Here is a 16,908-nt window from a genome sequence, read left to right as displayed (position 1 = left end):
CCCGACAGGTCCTTTGTGAAATTTACACACACTCTTGTGTTCACACACACACACACACACACCTATATGCAGGAAAGACCAATCATGCCTGCAGATATCACTCAAATCCTCTAACACAAAGGTACACACTTATAGTCAAACACTGCAATCACTCCACATGGATAGGTCTCCCTTCCCATCCGCCTGTCGTCTTTTATTATATCCAGTGTATTGAGGAATTGGACAGCTGAGTTATGACTTATTTAGTACGGGCTTCTTCCTCCCTATGAGAGCCCCTTCAGTCCGGCCGTCTCACCAGTGAGACTCTTGAAAAGCCACTTGAACAGATACTTTTCTGGTGCTTCCACATACCGTTAGGGAAACAATGTTAGTTTATGTTCTCTTACCTTTTAAAGTGTTCTAGTCGAGATGATTCAACATTCCACTGTGATATGTGTCTAGTTTGTAGTTCCTCACTTGAGACAAACCCTCTCTACAGAGCTAGCCCAATAGTGCTACATCAATTATGAAAGTCGAGCCAGAATCTCAGTTTTAAGTCAAAGCAACAAACTATATAAATAAGAATTGTTTGACATCTATTTTTTTTTGGGGGGGGGGGGGGGATAGAATAACTTTGCAAAGGAAAAACGTTTTATATATATCGTACATGTGACTGGATGTACAGAGTGGAAAATATCTAGATTTGATCAGGCTTCTATCTCATCAACTAACAAACAGAAATGTTTTGTGTGTGCCACTCAGACACCTAAATAATCTAGTATGATGTCAGAGGGATGTGTAAGGAATACATTTTTAAAGGGCGTCCTTTGTCTGCCGCTAAAGTAGGTCACATCTTAAGCAGGGTTTTCCTTTTAACATATGAGTTATGGTTCTAATCTGTAGTCTAAGTACTGTTCCAAATCAAACCTTCTATCAAATGGATTCCGATACTTCCTTTAGGTCTATTATATTGTAATACATTGACTTTCTATAGCATAACTTCACAATTCAAATGCAGTTTGGCAATCTACTTCCAATTGAAAAGTATATAAGTTAGCATTAAATGTTTGTTTAAAATATTGACCTATGGTACAGGCAAAATGTACGTTCAACACGTTTCAGAATTATCTGGAAGCACTGAAACCCATTTCCGTTTTTTAGACATTTCCTTAGGCTGAGAAGGAGTGAAAATCGTCCTGCGTGTGGTTCGTCTTCACAGATGTGCGAGGTTAATACTTCCTGTCATCTCTGTATGCACATGGAGGAGGCTTGGATGTCATGCTGCCAGGAATCCCAATCATGTGTGTGGCTCAGCTCAATGATTTAGGAATGCTTGAAAGGTTTACTGTTTTTAATGCGGGACAATTTGCAAGACACTCTCACGTGATGCATGTATGTGTATGCGTGCATGTTGATGCCTGCTCGGTGGTTTGTCTCATTTAAAACAATAATATGATAAACAACTTCATCAATCATTTCTCAATTTAACCTTCTGGATGCAGAGGAGCAGAGCTCAATCAATACATTTTCTGTATATTTCAAATATTGACGCGTTTTTAAATAATGTATTTTTGATTCATTAGGAACTGAGCTGTGAAATGGAAGATTATTATTCGACCTGTCAAGACCACAGGCATATTGTCACGTGTCAGGAATGAATGAGCAGTGGCTCTGGGATTAAGCTGTTCAATATAGCACACACAGCTCTTCCATACATACTCTACTGCACACTGTATGTCTATCTCAACCCACAGTACGTCCATGGCTACTAGCCAGGGAGGAAATGGAAAAGAGCCTAGAGAAGGTCTCATTCTCCAGTGAGGCCTGCGTCACGGTGCTGCTCCTGGGGCTCGGTCTCTCCATTCATTTCAGAACAGGTTCGCCTGACCCACGTGTAGTAGTGTTTCTTCTACTGGAGGGCACTGGCAGCAGGTGTTCCACATCTTCTCTTCTTCTCTTCTCTTCTTCATCTCACTTTGATCTTAGACATGGATGGGCAACTGGCGGCCTTTTGTGGGCCCGCGGACCAGTTTCATTTCATCCATTTAAAAAAAAAACTCATTCAGAGTCTGAACTTACTGTTGAGAGTTAAAATAGTAAAATACACAAGGTGCAATTATGAAATTTGGTCGTGCATCAGCAGTCACTCAATTAGCCCATGTCAGCAATTTTGGGGGGGATTGGAAGATTAGTCTAATGGCCAGCTATCTAAAATTGCAGGAAGCGTGGTCGAATTACCGACCGGGGTGGGGCCCGTGATCATCAAATCAAATTTTATTTATCACATGCACCAAATACAACAGGTGTAGACCTTACAGTGAAATGCTTACTTACAAGCCCTTAACCAACAATGCAGTTTTAAGAAAAATATGTGTTAAATAAAAGTAACAAATAATTAAAGAGCAACAGTAAAATAACAGTAGCGAGGCTATATACAAGGGGTACCGGTACAGAGTCAATGTGCGGGGGCACTGGTTAGTCAAGGTAATTGAGGTAATATACATGTACATGTAGGTAGATAATGAACAGAGAGTAGCAGCAGCGTAAGGGTGGGGGGGGGCAATGCAAATAGTTCAGGGTAGCAAATAGTTCAGGGTAGCCATTTGATTATCTGTTCAGGAGTCTTATGGCTTGGAGGTAGAAGCTGTTAAGAAGCCTTTTGGACCTAGACTTGGCACTCCTGTACCGCTTGCAGTCTATGACTAGGGTGGCTGGAGTCTTTGACAATTTTTAGGGCCTTCCTCTGACATCGCCTGGTATAGAGGTCCTGGATGGCAGGAAGCTTGGCCCCAGTGATGTACTGAGCTGTACACACTACCCTCTGTAGTGCCCTGCGGTTGGAGGCCGAGCAATTGCCATACCAGACAGTGATGCAACCAGTCAGGATGCTCTCGATGGTGCAGCTGTAGAAGTTGCACCATCGAGGACCCATGCCAAATCTTTTCAGTATCCTGAGGGGGAACAGCCTTTGTCGTGCCCTCTTCACAACTGTCTTGGTGTGTTTGGACCATGATACCAAGGAGCTCTCAACCTGCTCCACTACAGCCCCGTCGATGAGAATGGGGGCGTGATCGGTCCTCCTTTTCCTGTAGTACACAATCATCTCCTTTGTCTTGATCACGTTGAGGGAGTGGTTGTTATCCTGGCACCACATGACCAGGTCTCTGACCTCCTTCCTATAGGCTGTCTCATCGTTGTCGGTGATCAGGCCTACCACTGTTGTGTCATCGGCAAACTTAATGATGGTGTTGGAGTCGTGCCTGCCCATGTAGTCATAAGTGAACAGGGAGTACAGGAGGGGGACTGAGCACGCACCTCTGAGGGGCCCCTGTTTTGAGGATCAGTGTGGCGGATGTGATGTTACCTACCCTTACCACCTGGGGGCGTCCTGTCAGGAAGTCCAAGATCCAGTTACAGAGGGAGGTGTTTAGTCCAAGGGTCCTTAACTTAGTGATGAGCTTTGTGGGCACTATGGTGTTCAACGCTGAGCTGTAGTCAATAGCATTCTCACATAGGTGTTCCTTTTGTCAAGGTGGGAAAGGGCAGTGTGGAGTGCAATAAAGATTGCATCATCTATGGATCTCTGGATCATCTGTGGCTCTCTCTGTGTTAGCCATCACGAACCCAGAGAGGTTGCTGCCTACATACAGACGTTAAATCATTGGCCACTTTAATTAATGGATCACTAGTCACTTTAATAATGCCACTTTAATAATGTTTATATATCTTGCATTACTCATCTCATATGTATATACTGTATTTTATACCATCTGTTGCACCTTGCCTATGCTGCTCGGTCATCGTTCATCCATATATTTGTATGTATATATTCTTATTCCATCCCTTTACTTAGATTTGTGTGTATTAGGTAGTTGTTGTGGAATTCTTAGATTACTGTTAGATATTACTGCACTGTCGGAACTAGAAGCACAAGCATTTCACGACACTCACAATGACATCTGCTAACCATGTGTATGTGACTAATAAAGTTTGATTTGATTTGTTGGGGCGGTATGCAAATTAGAGTGGGTCTATGGTTTCTGGGATAATGGTGTTTATGTGAGGCATCACCAGCCTTTCAGATCACTTCATGGCTACAGATGTGAGTGCTACGGGTCGGTGGTCATTTAGGCAGGTTACCTTAGTGTTCTTGGGCACAGGGACTATGGTGGTCTGCTTGAAACGTTGGTATTACAGACTCAGACAGGGAGAGGTTGAAAATGTCAGTGATGACACATGCCAGTTGGTCAGTGCATGCTCGGAGTACACATCCTGGTAATCCGTTTGGCCCTGTGGCCCTGTGGCCTGTTTAAAGGTCTTACTCACATCGGCTTCGGAGGGCGTGATCACACAGTCGTCCCGGGAACAGCTGATGCTCTCATGCATGTTTCACTGTTGCTTGCCTCGAAGCAAGCATAGAAGTAATTTAGCTCATCTGGTAGGCTCGTGTCACTGGCCAGCTCGTGGCTGTGCTACCCTTTGTAGTCTGTAATAGTTTGCAAGCCCTGCCATCCGACGAGCCTCGGAGCCGATGTGGTACGATTCAATCTTAGTCCTATATTGACACTTTGCCTGTTTGATGGTTCATCGGAGGTTATAGCAGGTTAGAGTCACGCTCCTTGAAAGCGGCAGCTCTACCCTTTAGCTCAGTGTGGATGTTGCCTGTTATCCATGGCTTCTGGTTGGGGTATGTACATACAGTCACTGTGGGGACGACGTCATCAATGCACTTATTGATGAAGCCAGTGACTGATGTGATGTACTCTTCAATGCCATCGGAAGAATCTCAGAACATATTCCAGTCTGTGCTAGCAAAACAGTCCTGTAGCTTAGCATCTGCTTCATCTGACCACTTTTTATTGACCGAGTCACAGGTGCTTCCTGCTTTAGTTTTTGCTTGTAAGCAGGAATCAAGAGGATAGAATTATGGTCAGATTTGCCAAATGGTGGGTGATGGAGAGCTTTGTACGCGTCTCTGTGTGTGGAGTAAAGGTGGTCTAGAGTTTTTTTCCCCTCTGGTTGCACATTTAACATGCTGGTAGAAAGGAGGTAAATGGATTTAAGTTTCCCTGCATTAAAGTCCCTGGCCACTAGGAGCGCCGCCTCTGGATGAGCGTTTTCCTGTTTGCTTATGGCCTTATACAGCTCATTGAGTGTGGTCTTAGTGCCAGCATCGGTTTGTGGTGGTAAATTACAGCTACAAATAATATAGATGAAAACTCTCTTGGGAAATAGTGTGGTCGACAGCTTATCATGAGATACTCTACCTCAGGCGAGCAAAACCTCAAGACTTCTTTTGATTTCGTGCAACAGCTGTTGTTTACAAATATACATAGTGTCACCCCTTGTCTTACCAGAGGCGGCTGTTTTATCCTGCCGATACAGCATAAAACCCGCCAGCTGTATGGTATTCATGTCGTCGTTCAGCCACGACTCGGTGAAAGATTACAGTTTTTAATGTCCCGTTGGTAGGATATACGTGATCGTAGTTTGTCTATTTTATTATGGATTGATTGTACATTGGCTAATAGGACCGATGGTAAAGGCAGACTTACCCACTCGCCGTCGGATTCTTACAAGGCACCCGACCTTCGTCCTCGATATCTCTGTCTCTTTTTCCTGCGAATGACAGGGATGAGGGCCTTGTCGGGTGTCTGGAGTAAATCCTTTGCGTCCGACTCGTTAAAGAACAAATCTTCTTCCAGTATGAGGTGGGTAAACGTTGTCCTGATATCCAGAAGCTCTTTTCGGTCATAAGACACGGTGGCAGAAACATTATGTTGAAAATAAATTACAAATAACGCAAAAAACATACACGATAGCACAATTGGTTAGGGGACAGTAAAACGGCAGCCCTCTCCGACGGGCATCATTATAAAGTAGATTTAGTTATCATATTAAAAACTGCAAACATTTGTCTCCACCGTATGGCAAAATGTGTAGAATTGCAGGACATTTGCTCTAAAACTTCTAATTTCTCTCCCTTCCCCATGGCAAAATGAGTAAAATTGCATGAAATTAGTTATAAAATTGCTAAATCTTCTCTCTGCTCCATACCAAAATGTGTAGAATTGCAGCAAACGTACTTTAAAATGGCAACATGTTCTCTACGCCCCATGGCGTAATATAATGTGCAAAATTGCAGGGTATGCAGGGTGTATGGATGTGGGTATGCAGACCCACGAGCCACTGCAACCCCTCATGATGAGTTCCGTTTTTTTATGGCCACCACCCCCATCAAAGTTGCCCATCCCTGATCTAAGACAAAACCACGACCCAGAATGAGGTTAGATCATTGAAAGGACTCACGTGAAACTGCACATCATTCAACCACCTCTACAGCTCATATTGGAAAAATGTACAGCCTGAATGCAATTTTCTTATTACTCACCATATTCGTTGTGTGATATATTCTCGTTTACAAGTAGCGTGCAAGTCATTTCACACCGGACATTTTTTTCTTAACCCATCAACCCACCCAATTCTCCAACTCATGCAGGGTTACAAAACTAGAATATAGGCAAGACCAACATGCCCTTCCTTCCTAAGAGAGGTCATCGTCACCCCTGCCCACTGTGACTTAATGGGTGAGCCCGGTGTGCCATGTGAGCTGTGGTTGTCACTGTTTCATCACATGCAGTACTGGCAACAAGTTATCAGGTTCCAGGAGAACAGGTGTTCAGTGTGCTGCCATCCAAAAGCTGCTCCGCCTGGGAGACTGGTTGCCAGATCATTCCCCTCATCTCCTCTCTTATCTCATGTAGAGGCCCACAGGCGCCGGGACGACAGGGGGCATAGACCCGCCAACCTCCGGTGCTGTGGAGGTGGAATAATCACTCATACCTGAGATATGACTTGTCAACCTTCTGATGAAGCTAATTAAAACCCTAGAGAATATTTGGATGATATGATAACCAGGTTATGTTCGGTCAACAGTGGATAAACTGAGATTAGCTTGTTGTTATAAATGTGAAGCTGATTGTACATATGAGAGTCATTAAAGTGATTCATAGCTTGACATTGGTACTCAGTGTGATTTATAGCGAACTCCCATAGGTTTTCCATCAATTATTAATCTCAGGTTATATGAATAGATTTCTATGAAAGATTATATTTTTCTCAGTTCCACCTTACAGGGAAGTGGGAGATCAAGTTAAAATAATATGGCAGATGTTCTGATTAGTTACAGAAACCCCCCAAATGCAAAGTGTTAACTCCCTGGGCAGGGCAAGGCATACTACTGCAGCATACTGCAACCCGATAGTCTTGTGATTACAGTTCTGCTGGCATGTTTAGACATGGTGGCACCTCAACCAGTCTGCAGTACTGGCAGGTTTACACAATCTAATGCACAATCTAATCAATGACGGCTCAACTCACGACCTCTCATGGTAGTGGTACTGCAGGTGTGGTGCAAGGGCCGTGCCATAGTGTTCCAACAGGACAATATCAGCACAATCAAATCGCACAAGTGCATTCGAAAACTCTGTGAGATTTGTGTAATTAAAGGCGGTGTCTGTGTTAGGGTTCACGCTGCGCTGTAAACTTGAAAACTGACAGTGTGGCATAACTTAAGGGAATAATGTTTGCTATGACATGTTGTTTCTGCTGAGAGAATAATAGGTTGTGTTAGGGAATGAGCTGTCACAGTCATGTACTTGGCAAGAAAATAGGCATCTAAAATTTGACTTGAGTGGTACTGAAGAACAATCTCAGTAAAGATAGCAAGGTCTGCTGGGAACGACAACAAAAAACAAACAAGATTCTGAAAGTGATGGAACACTCTCTAACATCACCTTATCTCTTTAATAATGTCTCCCCCTTCTCCCTGTCTCTCAATTTCCTCTCCCTTTCCCTCAGTCTCGTACTAATACTTTTGTTTGTCTCCATTTTTCCCTCAGCTGGGACCACGTATATCTTTGGGAGAGGAGGGGCCCTCATCACGTACACCTGGGCCCCCAACGAGCGGCCGAGCACCAGAGCAGACCGGCTAGCTGTGGGCTTCAGTACTCAGCAGAAAGACGCCATCTTGGTCCGAGTGGAGAGCACAAGCGGACTGGGAGACTACCTGCAGCTACACATAGTGAGAACGGGATGGGGGGGATGGGATGGAGGGGGGGGCTAAGAGCACTGTCTGTAGTACTGTGGGGATAGGGTTAGGGTAGAGGATGAGGGTCCCCTTTTTTTATGAAGAGGGATGTGCAACTGGTGACCCGCGGGCCGCATCAATTTCCATAAACGGAATAATGTTTTTTTTTTTTTTTATGTGTGAACTCAGTCGGGGTCTCAACTGACTGTTGAGATTTAGAATAGTAGAATACACAGATGCCATTTGAAAATGTGTTTGCGCATCAGCAGTTTTTCTCTTGTTACATCAGTCATTGACAGTCAATCAATTAGCCCATGTCAGCTAACATATTCTTTTTTACCCCCAATGATTTTGTTAGTGACTCTCACTCAGATATCATATTTAAAACATTTATATCCACCCTATGGCAAAATGTGTAGAATTGCAGGAAATGTGTTTTAAAATTGCTAAATCTTCTCTCTGCCCCATGGCAAAATGTGTAGAATTGCAGCAAACCTGCTTTAAAACTGCAACATTTTCTCTGCGCCCCATGGTAAAATGTGTAGAATTGCAGAAAAGAAACTCTAAAACTTCAATTTCTTCTCTCCACTGTAAAATTTCACTTAGTGCCCCCAAAAGGTTAGGGCCGGCTCTGACTGTGTAGGGTATAGATGTGGATACACCGACCAGCGAGCCAATGTGGCCCCTCATGATGAGTTCTGATTTTGTGTGGCCCTCATCCCCATCAAAGTTTCCCATCCATGGTTTTGAACCAAGGCTTGGAATGAGCTGATATCCTGAGGTTCACTGTGTAGAAACATAATCCTGAAAATGCTCTTGCTGGAGATTTGTAGGACTAATTAAGGCACTTAGAAAGACTGTGTTAATTGATCAAATGTGTGTCAATTTCTATAGAAAAAGACACATGGCAACTATTTCTCATGATATCTATGATTTGTGCCAGAAAAGTATTTACCATGCGTCTGGATTGGCAGGGGAGAAATAACACCGGTGTTTGCTCATTAAAACAGCAGAGATTGTAACGGCAGTACGTCACGCTGTGAAATGCTCTGGCTCATTAAACTATTTCATCTAAATGAATTATTAATTCCATTTGAACCATTGACTTTCACAGTGCACGTTTGCAATGTCACCCTATCTGTTCAACACTAGGATACCAGATGCTTGGCAAAAAACGATAGCAGAGTGTGTGCCATTTTCTAAAGAAACCTTTAAGTCAGGTGTAATATGTCCCTGTTTGAGTCCGAGCCCAAACATAGCTGACCCAGATGGTGGTAAAGGGTAAGAGTAGCTTGTTCCCCAGGGGGACTGCGTGTTTGTTTCTACAACACTGCTGTTTACAATTATACTGTTGATTTTAGAGTCAACGCCAGCATTGTCACTGTACACTATGAACAGTATGTGTTAAGGACTCTGCAGTAGATGAATGAAATTCAGACCACATGAAACAGCATTTGTATAGATCTTTTATGGCTCATTGCTTATTGCCTTGTATTGTTTATTTGTTACCTATAAAGAGCCAGAGATGGTATGAGCTGGAGAGAGAAGGTAAACTGCCTTATCGATTACACTCCCAGGTTATTCAACAAAACGTCATAGCTTCATTCTGAGGAAGAAGGGAATCATGTCAAATAATGATTAGTTCTAGAACAAAGCTGTGTTTAATAAAGCACGATGGCCTCCATAACAATTTAGCCTCTCGTCATTTTTGTCCCTCGCGGAGAGGGTTCCTGCCGTAACTAAATGACCAACAACAACGTCTAATCCAATTGGTCATGAACGTGACAGCGTTCGGGAGGTGCAGGCGCAGCACCGTGTTGAGCTAGAAGCTGTTGGCTTCAAGTTATCCCCCTCTGAGAGAGAGAGAGAGAGAGAGAGAGAGAGCACTGGATGATAGGATGAATGCAAGTAACAGAATATATGATATGCAGCATGTCTCGTCTTTCCTCCTGTACTTAACTTGCTGCAGTTTAGGCGCCACAGGCGTGTTTCCCCATTGTAAGCCATTAGTCACACAGCCACAGAGTCTAGGGTTGGATCCACAAGGGTCTGCAGGCAGGAGCTGCTGACTGATGGAGGGCTGTGTGTGTGTGTGTGCGTGCGTGTGTGCGTGTATAGCGCGTGTGTGCGCCAGTGGTGCTGTCTGAGTGGAGGCCTCGTCTGAATGTGTGTGTGAGGAGTGTATTGATTATTCCCAGCGAAGGGTTGGGTGATTCATTTGCTGACATACAGTAGGCTGTGGTTAGTCACAGAGCAAAGAGTTGCCACCTGGTATCCCCTTGGCTGATGAAGCAGCAGTCGGGCTCAGAGCCCTCTCTGTCAGGATGAGCATGATGAATGAACGGAGTGTGGATGGCCATTTGGGTGTGATTGGAACTTCCTACTGAAAAGCTGCATATTACACTTTCCAAGTTACAGTATTCCCTTCGTAACATTTTTCATGAGATCACAAAATAACAAACAAAATTATATAAGTGTTCTATAGATCACCTCTGACCATTCCCCACATTCTATGTTAATGTCAAGGCTCAGGAGATACCCAGATGCAGACAGTTTCGAAGTAACAAAAGTTTATTACTCAAACAGGGGGGCAGGCAAACGACAGGTCAAGGTCAGGCAGAGGTCAGTAATCCAGAGCAGAGTTCAAAAGGTACAGAATGGCAGGCTCAGGGTCAGGGCAGGCAGAGGTCAGTAATCCAGAGCAGAGTCCAAAAGGTACAGAATGGCAGGCTCAGGGTCAGGGCAGGCAGAGGTCAGTAATCCAGAGCAGAGTCCAAAAGGTACAGAATGGCAGGCTCAGGGTCAGGGCAGGCAGAGGTCAGTAATCCAGAGCAGAGTCCAAAAGGTACAGAATGGCAGGCTCAGGGTCAGGGCAGGCAGAGGTCAGTAATCCAGGGTGGCATGGCAAGGTATGGAATGACAGGCAGGCAGGCAGTGAAGTTATTCATTGCAAACCTGATCCGACCTGTTTGGATTCTCGTGGACAGTCATGACAGTCCCCCTCTGGTGGGTTCAATCTTGGAAGGATTCTGTAACCCACCACAAGAATGACCACGAGATGTCCTGGTTTGTGAATCATCGTGACAGTCCCTCTCTGGTGGTTTAACCTGGTAAGATTTCACAAACTGCAGACCCCACAAGAATGGCCATGGGATGCCCTGGTTGTCGATCATTGTTCCGGACCCGTCGTCCGGTTGTCCAGGCTGGTGGATCTAGGAAGTAACTTAGACAGACATTAATAATGCACAACACTCATGCAATACATCTTTACATTTCTTCCCCAAATGAGTGGCGTTGTTGCCCTAAGTGATGGTTGTCTGGGAACTTGTTTGTGGCGGTATCACTTCTTAAGTGTCAAAGAAAAGAATAAAAGCACAAACAAAAAGATATACAAAATATAGTTACCACACCTTAATCATCTAATTGGACTCTATGCTATATATGTCTACAGTGTTGGCAAATTACTCTATCATGCCATTTTGTCAAATGTCATATCTAGGGCAATCCTACTTAGCAGTGTGTTGCTTAGGGCACTATCCTAAGTTGCTAACTACATGATAAGGCTACAGTTGTAAGGCACTAGCTTCGGACAGTCTACAGGTATGACCTATGGACCTCTGGTGAGAAACTGGTGACTAATGTAGCTGTAGAGCCAAAGGGCTTCAGGGTCTATTTTCAACTTTACCAAGACTGGTATTTTACTCGGACCCTTAAATGATCATAGTGTAAATCCTTATTAAATGTTCCGTTGCGCATTCATGCTTGCACAAACACACATGCCAAAGGCAAGAAAACCAAGTATCCTGGTAGGCTGCAACCTGGGCAGATTGAGTCTGACGTCATCAGATCATTTCCATGTCAATGACCTTGTGTCAGAAGGAATCGGCGCCGACCTCAAGCCATATTCCAAGGGGCCCTGTAGTGGTTTTACTACAAGTCAATGTGTCTTACACCATCGTAGTGGCGATAGGTATGACTTTCATAGCTATGTTATCCACGGAGGAGCTAACCTCACGACGGAAGTACTCTACAAGCACTGAACCAGTCGTACGCGGTGTGATCATGGTTCATGACTTCTAATAACTTATTTTCTTTTTATTAGCGGTATGTGTGTTGACCATCAGAAGACTGTTTTGGAGATTCCCTTTTACGTGTTGCAATCTGAGTGACTACTACCTCATCTGTCGCTGTTATCAAGGGCAATTCGACTTGGTAGGTCTCTAACCTTCTTACTGACTGTGGCTGGACTGACTGTTGATGGCATTGGTACTGGTACCCAAAGGGGACCAGCTATCCTACCGATTCATTCCGTAATGTTATCCTACCGGAACACATGATTAGTTCATTTTACTAGTTGCATTGTAGTTGAGACTACGCATGGAAAGGAACGATTATTGTTACCACATTTTTTAGGTGGTGGAGGTGGAAAGTCCACTGGACTTCTTTTACGACCAGTGTGGGACACCTCAGTGATATTTCAAGATGTATTGCTAGGTTATCCCTGTCGAGGGGCTCGTCCGCCCATCTCTGTTCTCGTGGGGAAGTTTACAACTTGATTTGTTTCCTGATCGGGTGAGTTACACATGGGATAAAGAAACGTACAGTCAATAACACAATAGAAAAATCTGTATGCAGTGTGTGCAAATGAAGTAAGGAGGAAAGGCAATAAATTTAGTAACATACAATTTAGCAACATGCACAGGATGAACAAGCCTTATGATTTGGAAGTGTTGTTCCAGCATGAGTCGGCATTGTGAGAGGCGAAGTAGTCTGAGTGAAACCTCGAAGTTTAGTGTCGCATCATTCCGTTTTTAACCAACGTTTAGCTGGGTACACAGCCCTTTTGAGATCATTGAACAATGTTTGAGAGATGAGCGATATTGTAGAGCCTGAATCAATTAGCGCATCACAGGTTAAACAGTCTTCCAGGACTGTTTCCAGGTAGCAACTTTCAGAGTTGCGTTTTGCAATTCCCCACAAAGTGGAGTGATTGTTCGTAACGTCATGATGTGTCATTCGTGTTCATGGTGAAAACAGATCGACTTATCAGAGTTTGAGTGTAATTGGCTACTGTGATGTGGTTTACCTTGTGCGTCACAACATTTGTAGTTGGGTCTATAGTCAAAGCCCGTGAGCTTGTTTCTTGATCGATAAAGTTTAGAGTGGATAGGGTTTAGAGTGGATAGGGTTTAGAGTGAGAACGGGGGTAATTTGATTGTTTATGTCCTCGCTAATGGTGTTAATTTCAGCGGACCTTTTCTCCGGCAATTCCACGCCTAGTCATGGTGACTTATCTTTTTCCTCTTTCTCAAATTGTGATCTAACATTCTCAGCCATTCTGCATAGTTTGGGTTTGCGTCGCTGCTGAGGTCAGCAATCAATCTTTCCGTGGGTGAGGTTTCACGTATTAGCAGGGGAATGGGGGGGGATTTGATTTAGCAATGTTAATGATTAATCATACCTGTATAGGCTATCTGGGAATTAAACTTTAATTAACCTGAAAGCGTCGCTGTATCTAGGTTCAGATTGACAAGTTTAAAATGCCTCATTGGTTGGAACAAATGAATTTGGTCCTTATCGAATGAGAAACCTGGTAAAAAGGTTTGTTTGGCAATTTAACTGCCTTGATAAATCGAATGAGACAACGATATCCAATCAGTTGAGATTGGTTGGATATTGTAAAGTTTAACCAGTTGTTATAGATGTGCGAAGACGTTTTGCCCTCACATTGGATTGCTGCTGATTCTGAAAAATTGCTGCTGATTCTTCACCACAAGGGGTCACTTAACCCTGAAAGCTGAAATCACCCGGGATTCCAGCAAAGGCGGGACTTCCGCCAACCAATGTGCAGGATTTTCCGCTGTAAACAAAGGAGAATTACTTTTCTCTGTTTGTTAGCTTAGCTTCTAATGCAAATCTAGCCGTTACTAAGCGCGACAGACAGAGAGATAATATACAAACAAATATATCTTCTCAAATTTCCTTAAATCGGCTGACCCGTATGTCTTAGCTCTGGAAATTAATAATTCACCCTACACAATCTGACCCTTTGTCAGGTGTACAACACCGGAGTCAATCTCTCCCTGCTAACTGGGTCGAAAGGAAGCACACACCACTCAACGACAATCCTGCCAACTGCTATTTTGGGTATAACGTAAATTGCTACACAGTTCATGTAGACTGAATTCAACAGTAGGGCCTAATTTTGTCTTAGATGCCTCACATTGGGCACCAATATGTCATGACTTGACTTAACATCAATCTGAAGACTGTTATTTATCTAATTACCTAACTATGTTTAATTGTTGACCGATTAAATGAATCATGTAACAATTAACCATTAGCATCTGGGGCACCACGAGAGCGGTTCTTTAAAGAGTTACCATCTCCCGAATTAAACTCTAAAATGTCTTTACCTATCACATCTATAAACAGTCAACTTATTAATGATAACCTCGTATCATATCATCATTCTGAACAGTCGTAACATCCATTTATCTGCAAAAACCAGAGCCTTACTTATTATTCAGTACTACACAAATTAGTTTAATATACTAGCTAATTAAATAATAAACATATACACTTAATACGTTAAAAACAGGTCCCTAGCAGAATGACAACAATGTGGCTGCTTGTTACAAAAGACATGGAGAGGGAGGGAGAGAAGGGGACATAGACACTTAACATTGGTACTTTCAGAAACTACTCTCACTGACAGTAACCATATACTTTGCACACGAACCGCCGCCCGCTTTGAGTAAGAAATCATGAATGTATTTACGTTAAATGCCTTGGTTCACCGGATCTCTCTCGGGGGACAGGGCCGCCTTGGAAAGGGAGTTGGGTCCAAAAGGGTTCCAACAAGTCTTCTGCTGTTGTTCTTCTCTGTAGTTGTCCGGTATCCGGTGACTTGTGGTGTAGTCAGAACTAGAGTTTATTTTCCTTCCGTTTGCTTCTGGAAGATGCTTCTTTGAAGATAGGCTAGCCAGGCGTGTTGATGGTTCCCAGTGGGGTGATGAGAGTAGCGTAATACGATGGTTTGAGCAGAGTAGTAGAATGGTCCTACTTAAATTAGCTTTTGAAGATACTTTACTTAGGTGAGCTAATCAGCCGTACCAGTGATTGTCTGGGAGGTGAGTTCAAACCACTTTAAACGTGCAACTGCAGCTGCAGCTTGACGCTTTTCTGGTCTGCTATGTTAATTTCTTTACTCATCATTTACACAGTTTGTTAGAACTGGACAGTCATGACAGCGTATTGCGTAGACCTGATGTACCCATAATACTGTTGAATTGAGAGAAAAAATAAAAGATTTTGTGCTATTGAAAATCCACCTAGTGTGTAATGGAGCTGTTTAGCCCTTAGGGAGCAGGGGAGTCGGGACAGAGATAAATGTTGGGATTATTGGACATAGTGACATGTGCAGACAATCCCTCTTTGCCAAGAGATTTGTGGAACAAAAAGTTAAATGTCAAGCTAAAGGATCATTTGATTTGATCAGTTGAGGTTACGTTTACTAAAGTATGACAGCTAACTACTTTATCCACCACTGCCCATGCCTCAATGAGCCTGGCCTCTCTACAGCAGCCAGCACTCTCTGTTGCTCGCTCTCCCTCTCAAAGTCATCTGCCCTGTCCATGGTGCTAAATGGGCTACACTGGCTGAGTCGCGTTAGCACTGTCCATGGTGCTGAATGGGCTACACTGGCTGAGTTATGTTAGCACTATCTATGGTGCTGAATGGGCTACACTGGCTTAGTCGCGTTAGCACTGTCCATGTTACTGAATGGGCGACACTGGTTGAGTCACGGTAGCCCTGTCCAGGGTGCTGAATGGGCTACACTGGCTTAGTCAAGTCAGCACTGTCCATGGTGCTGAATGGGCTACACTGGATGAGTCGCTTTAGCACTGTCCATGATGCTGAATGGGCTACACTGGCTGAGTCAAGTCAGCACTGTCCATGATGCTGAATGGGCTACACTGGCTGAGTCGCATTAGCGCTGTCCAAGGTTCTGAATAGGCTACACTGGCTGAGTTGTGTTAGCCCTGTCCATGATGCTGAATGGGCTACACTGGCTGAGTCGCGTTAGCCCTGTCCATGGTGCTGAATGGACGAGTTCCTGTCCGAATAGATCCCAGCATTGTAAGATCTGGCAGAAGTCTGCAATGTAGTCGGGCAGGAACTCAACCATAGACTGGCTGAGCCCTATGAGTGCTGTCCTTGGGGCTGAAAGTAACACTATTGTTGTTACAGAGTCTTAGCTGTGTATCTCTTGGCTCTTTTTGAGTTGTCAGTTGTAGGGGCAGAAGGTAGCCTAGCGGTTAGAGCGTTGGGCCAGTAACCAAAATGTCACTAGCTCGAATTCCTGAGCCTCAAGGTGAAAAATCTGTTGTGCCCTCGAGCAAGGCACTTAACCATAATTTGCTCCAGGGGCATTGTACTACTATAGCTGACCCAATAGTAGTACAGAGCATACACCGGATAGGTGCAGTGAACATAGACCGGATGGGTGTATGAAATGGTGCAGTGAAATGCACCTATCCTGTGTATGTTAGAATAAACATGTTTTTTTTTGTTTTGTATGTGGTCAACAAAATGTCCCTGATAAGAGGATTAGTAGAAATTCATACAGCCCTCATGGCCCAGGGCGAGTTCCAACCATTCAATAGCTTGTTAGTGAGGCAGATTGGTGAATGCAGGGTGCTGCTCCAACACTGAGCCTCCTGCCCACATCCGAGTGTTTGCGCTACTGTGTCTGTGACTGGTGAGCAGCTGCCAAAGGCAGTGTTCCTCCTATGGGAAATCAGCTTTTTAGCAGTGTGTTGCCCTGGGACAGATGT

The 16,908-nt window shown here is 44.0% G+C and overlaps 1 protein-coding gene across 4 annotated transcripts in view; it reads left to right on the top strand.

Annotated features, from left to right (window-relative positions):
- The window catches only part of LOC106602987 (neurexin-2), a 326,762-nt gene that overhangs the window by 281,777 nt on the left and 28,077 nt on the right, over positions 1 to 16,908 (top strand). For all 4 annotated transcript variants that reach the window (XM_014196088.3, XM_082974431.1, XM_014196093.3 and 1 more), the window contains one exon: positions 7,881 to 8,062. In XM_014196088.3, the coding sequence (XP_014051563.1) occupies positions 7,881 to 8,062 (182 nt within the window). The remainder of the gene's footprint in view (positions 1 to 7,880; positions 8,063 to 16,908) is intronic.

Source organism: Salmo salar, chromosome 04 (assembly GCF_965601325.2).
Source record: "Salmo salar chromosome 04, fSalSal1, whole genome shotgun sequence".
In the NCBI taxonomy this organism is placed as follows: Eukaryota; Metazoa; Chordata; class Actinopteri; order Salmoniformes; family Salmonidae; genus Salmo; species Salmo salar.
This window is presented reverse-complemented; position numbering and strand designations above follow the sequence as displayed.